General features: G+C 31.9%; 1 protein-coding gene across 4 annotated transcripts in view; it reads right to left on the bottom strand.

The window, feature by feature from the left end:
• Positions 1-2932: 2932 nt before the first annotated feature.
• Positions 2933-9024, bottom strand: part of LOC117114405 (dual 3',5'-cyclic-AMP and -GMP phosphodiesterase 11-like) — a 75157-nt gene continuing 69065 nt past the window's right edge. For all 4 annotated transcript variants that reach the window (XM_033258071.1, XM_033258072.1, XM_033258073.1 and 1 more), the window contains one exon: positions 2933-8709. In XM_033258071.1, coding sequence (XP_033113962.1) covers positions 8539-8709 — 171 coding nt within the window. In that variant the 3' untranslated portion in view covers positions 2933-8538. The remainder of the gene's footprint in view (positions 8710-9024) is intronic.

Here is a 9024-nt window from a genome sequence, read left to right as displayed (position 1 = left end):
TTTAAACTTTAACAAATCCAATGTAAGTTTACTCTCTAGGCTAGGGCGTGTCAGGTTGCTCAAAACTCAAGTTCGGCCTTATATTCCCGCAAACTTTCAAAATAGGGGGCGGGTATTGAACTCTAATGCTAGAATGCCTATAGGCATGCTCTATAGTCTAATACTAGGCCTATATATTAGAATATAATATAGTAAGCATACATGTACAAATATAAAAGTGTTGTATAAGTCTTACATGCGGGCCTACATTAATAGAAACATTTTTACATACGGTAGGCCTATACATAAATATTTATTCAGAATTTTAGAAGCTATTAGCCTATAGATATCTTCGTGTAAGAAGAAACTAGTAATTATGCGTTAATCCTGTTGTATGAAGAAAAGGCGTGGTCATCAATTTTACAATTGAATAAAAGTGGTCATGACTATGTTTAGGGTCAGGGAATTACGTATTTTAATGAAATGTCAATTTTGTATGAAGCATAATCAGCGTCTTCCGACACTGCACTGAGGTTTCTATACTTTTTCAAGAATTAAATTAGCGGAACGTAGAAACACAAAGAATTAGTATTATTTGCACAACAACAATAATTACCACAGGTATTTTAAATACGCACTTGCTGAAGCGACAGAGCGAAGATAATACAGGTATTGGCAACCACAGAAAACTGAATATTAATAATCTTACTTAGGCCTAGGCAGCATATATATAATAATACTTGTGTCTGGGTGAACACAACGACCCGATATTTTGAAAAAAAAAAGATTAAGACACATTTGGACGAACAATTCGTGTGTCTTCTCATATCTGTTCAAAGTCGAACACTGATCTTTTTTAGGGTCCAACGAATCACTGAAATGAAACGGAATTACATAAATGATGAAAAATTACCCGAATATATGTATTTTCCATAATATTTATTTTCATATAGTTCTTCTTCAACTTCAACAACAACAACTTCAACAACAGCAACAACAATAACAGGTTTTAAGCACAAATATCAACAGTTTCATAATAGATAAGTGAGTAGCACGATAACATTATTTAGACCTATGCATTGAATTTTTTAAAATTTAGTGGCAAACCTCTATCCGCCCCTGGAAATCATCTCATGAATGCTGATGCTTACTGTAACTTGAATTCCAAATGTGATAAAATAAGTATAGCGTTTTATATTAAACAAAACGCCCTGCACACACTGATACATCGATGCTTACGGTATTTATAATCAAGTAAACGACGGTTGCATGTAGAGATGGGTAAGTTTTGCTAAACTCTCGATATATCCCGTACTCCGTGTCATTATGAATCTAATAAGTCAATTTAATTAGATAAAACTATTCTTTGATAAATATCAGTTATCAAGATTTATTAACAAACCTAATTATCACCATGGATAGTTTCTCGACAAATTGTAGTTCACTTGTCAGTCCACATAGAGGGGGGTATAATCAGAATCGCGCAGTGAGTTGCTAGGTAGAGTATCTGTGCTAGAATTCCATTTTTTTTATAAGGCATTTCTCACGACTACCGTGACATTTTCTACTATCAATTTTTATTATTAGCGCATTAATCTTTAATTGTTTAAATCTATAAGAGGTAATGGTATCATATTATTGTTTGTCTAGATTTTACACTGTGTTATATTTTAACAATCCAAACATTATTTAACGATAGTTACCACGAAACTCTACCTAAGAAGATATTAAAGGTGGGCTGGAGAATTCTGGAAAGGAAGAGTTGTGAAGAGTCTGATTATACAAGGGCCTGTTTATGCTGAGCAAAACAAAAAAAACAAAAAAAACAAAAAAGTGTTTTTTAAACGGTTATTAAAAAACACATTTTTTTCCCCAGCAGAAACGGACCAAAAAACAAAAACACGATTAGAAATGCGTACTAAAAATGCGTATTTTAACACGCATTCGTTATAGGTTTGGCGTTCAGAAAACACGTGTTTTCTGGTACACCTTTCTGCTGCAACGCAATACCGTGTAAGTCATGACCCGTCGGTCACCCAAATTGACCTCTTCTTTGGTTTGATCGTTCGTTGTCCGCGGAAATTTCGGGGCGAAGAAAAAAAATTAACCCAACAGGATGACATACTTGAGGCTTTACCATAATTTTTTCGTACTTTCGCGGTGTGTTCTTCTTTCTCAGCATGCGCCGTAACTCGCAGGAAGTAAGGTCAACTTCAACTTCCGTTGGTGAAGCTCCGCCCACCTGCCAATGCTCGCATTACCGTGTTTTTATTAGTTGCACTTTTCACTAGAAACGCGTTCCAAAGGAATGTAACCGTTCAAATAAAAAAAACCTGGTTTTGGGTTATTCAGCAAAAACACGCTTTAAGAGACTTGCGTCACAGTTCAGCTAGTGCTGTGTATTATATATTACAGTGTATATTATAGTTAAGCTGGTGTAAGTTTGTGTTCTTTTTATGGACGCACTGGTATTTTTAATAAATTATTTTTACATATCTATATCACGGGGTGATATAGATATGTGTTTGATGACTTAACAGGAATTTTAAACCACAATGTTTACAATATAATATATCCATGTAATTCCTGTCTCTTATACACATCTAGATGTGTATAAGAGACAGGAGTAATGGTGGATGAGCTTTTAGTCAAGATTTAACAAGATAAAATAACAACACATGTAACTGCTTCAACTGTTTATTATAAAGTGTCAAGAAAAACGGAAATGACATAAGCTGACCTATTTACAAACTCTAGGTGGCGGTAATGTATGACACAGTGGAACATGCGATATTATTAACTATAGAGGTCGCTACGTGATGGTGAAGTTTATAATCTAGAGTATCATACACATTAGACCACAGATAACTATAGGATATAGGGAAGATCTACCCCAGACACTTTCATTCAACTGACCGAAACGCTCACACAAAAAACACAGGAAACAACTGAATGGAATCTACCTAGTATTTGTTTATTTCAAATATTGCAAATCAAGTGTATACACCAAGGAAGCAAACTGAATTCATAACTCGTGTTGTATGGCTATATCATTATTATCATTATTTATTGTTATTACTATTAAGATAAATATATAGCTATATGCACCTACCACATATCAGACGAGAATTACACTTCCATTATTGTATTATTTTAAATACTAATAATAATGCTTTAATTTATAAATAGGTACAAAACTGTTGGTGATCAGTAGACCTATAGAATGAACACAACTTTGATATACCCTAAACAATAATGGTACATTCCATAATATTTGCTCAATAAATATTGGTGGTTTATTTTTCGTTTGGCAGTTGATAGGAGTTCACCCCTACAAACAAAAGAACATAAAATAATAATCCAAAATATTACTCTATTGAATAACAATATTAATAATAGTAGTATATAAAATTACATTGATTGCACTAACTTGGGGGGAAAAGGAATGGAGGGATGAAACAACGAGGATAAATGAAAACAATTATACGAATAACAAAAAAGTCTACTAGTGTACTACCAAAAAGATCCATAGCATAGAACCAACAAAAAACAACGTTACTGAATCTGAACAAAGCCTAAAAATAATAAAAATTAATTACAAGATTGAATAGCTTATTTAAAAAACCAAACAAGTTATCAACTTCGAACAAGATGCAAATAATAAAACACTTTCTTCCACATTTACAGACTTTACTATGAAATGGATTAAACTGGTCAACAGCTAATTAAAGACTTGTGCAAAGAAAAAGAGAATGACAATAATAGGTAGTTTTTGCAGCACGACGATAACCTTAACGTTAACGGATGACATCATAATTTATTCATTTTGCATTGCGGAGTACGCTAATTTCAGGATTTTTCGTGCTCGACTACGTTTAGTTACGGGTTTGCGCATGCGTATTTCGAATTGTTTACAAAAAGGGGCGGAGCTATCGCGTTGCATGTTGGGTACTAACGTTAAAGTTTAGGTTAACGTCGTGCGGCGAAAACTACTTATTAATGTGCTTGTTAATTGAAAATGGATACTTTTTTACTCTAATGCACCTTTCCAGATGTCAATCAAACTTAACTGGCCAATCAGGACAGAGCTACAGATACGTGCTTGCCCCCACAAATGTAGGCGTTATCTGACACATGTTTACGTACGTCATTTTGTGGGAGCTTATCAACAAGGTTCAACGGGGCGTGGCTTAGCGGAACGGTCCAATATTGACAAGAAAAATACTTATTTGTTGGATTTATGTTCGAAAGCTGATAACTTTATTGGATATACGTAGTAAGTAATCCAACTTTTGAAATGTATAATTCAAGATAATTAGCACAACAGTATATTTAATTATTATTATTAATTTAACCATTTCTTCCTAAAAGATGGTAACAATCATCAGAGCATAATGTTAACAAAAACAATAAATATTATCATACAATGATATTCGTAATAATATTATAAGAAAAAATAACATCGCCATACCACAGCAAATACATCATAATACCAACGATACACATAATAATTATAATCATAATAACTTGAAAATATTTTTTAATGCAAATTAGGGCAAAATTAAGCACAAAATAAACATATCTTTGGTATAAACTATTGGTCAAATAAATAGGTGGTATTATTAAATGTATAATTTTAACAGCAGAAGAATTGGGTTCAATAATTGGGAATTCACAGTGAAATAATAGAAAGGAAAATCAATGAGGAAAAACATATTACACATTTTTCATTCCACATTATCAATAAATTATTCTGTATATATTTAAATATTACTTGCATGACCCTAAAACTTCTTAACAGGTTTTATTTGATTGGTTAAACATAAATTGCATCTAAAGAAAATATACCAAATGAAAATTTCCTTTATGAGTTAAAGGACCGGAGTGACTCAAAATTACCAAAACAATGTATTGATTGATTTAGGTACATAAACACAAAAGTAATTATTATCCCTGGTTACCGCTTTAAAATTACTGCATTTATTAACTACTGTATCTTTTAATGTACCCACGTTTCCAATTCTTACCTTGTTTGTACCACAATAATAATAAATATATTTTAAAAAACACACAAATGGACTAAATAATGTCTGTTCCATAATTACAGTGAAGTTCACAGGAACAAAGATGGTTCCCGGTTAGAGAAGAAACAAACTAAAGTACCTAAAGTAGATACAGTATGTGTTTGTTAAGAATATGTATTATAAATTGTGTAACAATGCTAGCATAAATGAATGTACAGTAGTTAGATAATTCCCACAATGTAACACCATGAATTAAGATTCAGACAAAACCACTTTAAAGTAAGATAACAGATTTTGCGTAGTAGAGAAGCAAACTCTTAATAAATGATATAATTTGGCAAGATATTATAAACAGAGGTGGGAATATTATATCATAAAAAATTGAGGAAACAATGTAGAGAAGCATTGTGGAAAAAACCTAAAAGAAATGCCTATTTTATGTAGATATGCGATACAGAAACCTACAACACAAACTTTTAAATTGATTGAAGAATTTCATTATTAATCATATATAAATTTCCTTAATATTAGACCAAAAACTATGAATATGCAGTACCTGACAGTTTTGAGTTGACTTTCTAGTCTTTGTCATAACGATGTGGTAGTTTGTTATTCCAGCTTTAAATGAAGCTCTATGATGAAAAAATCATGAGGGAGAATACAGAATACAAACACCTCATCTCTGTTTGAGGGACTGGTACTCACTTATTACTAGTGGTACAAATCCATCAGAGGATAGTGTAACAACACGTCATTATGATTACCAAAACGGTCAACGAAAAAGCATGTCAATTTTAATTTTTGTTCTGATATTAAAGAAATTGACATCATTTAAAATTCTAATTGAAAACAAACACAATATTTCATCCTTTACTATAACTCTAATAATACGTTAATAATTAAAAATAGCAAACCTTTGAGTCATGACAGCGACAAACAATCAACTATAAATTATTAGTTAAATACTAAAAACGTAAAGTACCATCAATTATACCATTTCTATAATAAAATTAAAATCTTAAGTTCTGAATTATTATTCCTGAACTGACAAATATAAACCACTTTACATCATGGCTGAGTAGTTTAAGAACATAATATCTGAATTAGTCATTTGCACCAGATAAAAAAATTATATAAAAAAAAATATCACACACTTGAAATATGTATAGAACTGACTACCGTGTTATCAGAATATGTTACTATAATAGTTTTGTGTTACGAGTTAAAATAATGTACAAATGTATATTTACATACCTACTATTATATTATTTCTTACCGTATATCTAAAGTATTTTGAAACAGGTTTTAAGGCTTACTGTACTTGCATACAATTACTCAAAGATCTCATGATTTTTATATTCATAATTTACTCATTGTAAAACCGTTAAATATACGCTACAATGCTAGAAAATGCTAAACTTCATTTATTCGCTCCACAACGATGGGATAAATCTGTAACGGTTTCTCTCACCAAAATGATAACTGCAAAAGAGTTTTCTAGTCTATTTATTATATAATTTGCATTAAAAATATCTAATATTGTTGCCTTTGAATTCAGGTTAACAACATGCAGAAAATGTAACCCTCGACAACATGTCTATTAAATAATTGAAAGTGACGCAGCAATCATGTGACACATGATGGCCAATAGGAAGTGTTGGAAATGTGACATTATGCTGACATACAGATATATCTACATTAATGTGATAAGTTAATAACAAAAACACAGAAAATTCATGTGAAATAGTTTTTCACCAAGTCCACTTAAAAAACTGACCAAATATTTGGCACATCTAAAAAATTGAGATGTGTTGAAAAACGATTTGAAAACTAGAATACAAATTGTGACCAACAAAATCAGGACAAGTTGTGTAATGACCAATAATAATGCTGAATGAAAGTCACATGACTGAGTTAACCCAATCACAGCTAGAGAAATAAATGTGCAAGATCCTTAAAAAAAACCCTGCAATATAATGGCCACCATGTCAAAATGAACAAACCGATGGAGGTCATGTTTGAATAACCACAATGTAAATAAAATTTTGCCTTTAGGACCTTAAATTTATTTTCGTTAATGGACTAAAAAAAAACACTTTACTTTATGGAGACAATATGAAGGAATTGTTATCTTTCGTAATACTTCAGTCCTGCTGAGAAGTACGGTAGAAACATGACCCGTTTTTGCATTGCAAACCATGATAAATGAGCCACATTCAAGAAACCCATACAAATCATATACATTTTTCTGCTATACATGTTTTTTTTTCTATAATCTCATATTATCCATATATCACACAATTTTCCGTAATAAAAAAAAATCCATTATGATGTGGATTTTGGTTGCTTTAATCTGACAGCAAATTATAACAGGTATTTACACCTTTTTAGTGTTGGCATGACTGTTTAAAAAGTTTAGGAGAACTTTAGTTTGGATCAATTATAAAGCTCAACTATCAGAAATATTATAATAATTGCACTCTGGCAACTACTGCACATATAATAATATTTTGCACACAAAAATAAAACATGTATGTACAGTATATGTGTATTTGTAATACGTTTCATTTATGTGTGGTCACTACAATTTTCTGTGAATGTGTGTATAAAAAAATTTAGTTAAGAGTTTAAAAATTAACATTTGGAGGTTTGGGTTTGTATTGCTCTGGGATAATTTGTACTGATGTCATTTGAAATATTAGAACTATCCATTGATGGACAGTCTCTGGTCACGTAGCACTTATCTACCGACCACTGGCAATGCATTTAATACCTAATTGTATTTTTCTTTTCAATCAAAAGCTTACATACAGTGAAATACTGTATTCCAAAATACTGATGTCTTCCTGATTTATATTCCATTAAGAGTTGGAGTCACAAACCTTTGTCTGCCACAAAAAGTTCTAACTTGACTAAGTTCTGCCTCTCAAACAGGCTAAAACCTCTATGACAACCACACTCAGACCAAAAAGTTACAAACACAACACACCCCACACAAAATAGTATTAGTAATTGTTTTATAGAATACCTTACAAAATAAATACTGTAAATTAGGACACAGATAATCATGAAAAAAAAAACCCACGAAGTTTACCCTAAAGTGGTACACAGCCAGCAAGTGAATTGTAAATAGATTTTGTTAAAAGGTTTGCCAACTGTTACTGACCCTGATTCAAAGTATTATTACTGCTTTTAACTCTCCTCAGCATCTTAAAAACACCTTTAAAAAGGGAAACACATATCTAAATTAAAAAAAATGAGGTTTTAAATAATATAGAAACTATGAGTTTACATATTTATTATAAATAAAATTGAGGTGTATCTAGCATATAAACTTTATTTGCAGATGTAATCTGAATAGTAGCTTTGGATAAACCTAACCACTAGAAATGGTTGACAGAGAAAAACAAGACATGCCAGTTCAAACCGGTCTGCAGTGTATGCAACATTTGATAAAATCCGGTTAGGACCAGTTTTTCCTAAAGAAATTTCTAGTACTTTATTTGATATTTTTACTGCCAAATGCAGTACGGAGTCAGCGTTTACTACACTTCGCTTCTGATTCATCAACATCCTTCTCATCAGAAACTCCTTTCTCTTTCAGACCGCTTATGCCAAGCTCCCTTCCTACTTTTAGCCAGTTATCTCTGTTTGCCTCGCAGCCTGTCTTGAGTGGAGCCAGTTTCTCAAAGCCCGTTGATAAAGCCTGATGATTACAAACATAGAACATTGAAAACTAAAATTACACCTTTTATGCTTTGCAGTACATGCATGCATACCCACACCACTTACCTTTTTTGAAATGAATATTCATCATTGTATAATAACCAGTGAGCAATCAGCATTATCTCACAGTTACAAAAATTATAGGCAACATACAAAGTACAAAGTGTGAACCATATGTAAAGTAATGTAGTTAGATTTATATAGCGCATTATACCCTAGTCTGGCAGTGCTCAAGGCAAAGAATAGCTCGTACAGTAATTTCATTCTCCCCTAAGGGTCACTTAATGTCTGAGCT

The sequence above is a fragment of the Anneissia japonica genome, unplaced genomic scaffold (assembly GCF_011630105.1).
Source record: "Anneissia japonica isolate Jap-2015-1 unplaced genomic scaffold, ASM1163010v1 scaffold1231_len1163931_cov198, whole genome shotgun sequence".
Classification (NCBI taxonomy): Eukaryota; Metazoa; Echinodermata; class Crinoidea; order Comatulida; family Comatulidae; genus Anneissia; species Anneissia japonica.
Note: the sequence above shows the minus strand (reverse complement) of the source record. Positions and strands in the feature narration are given on the sequence as shown.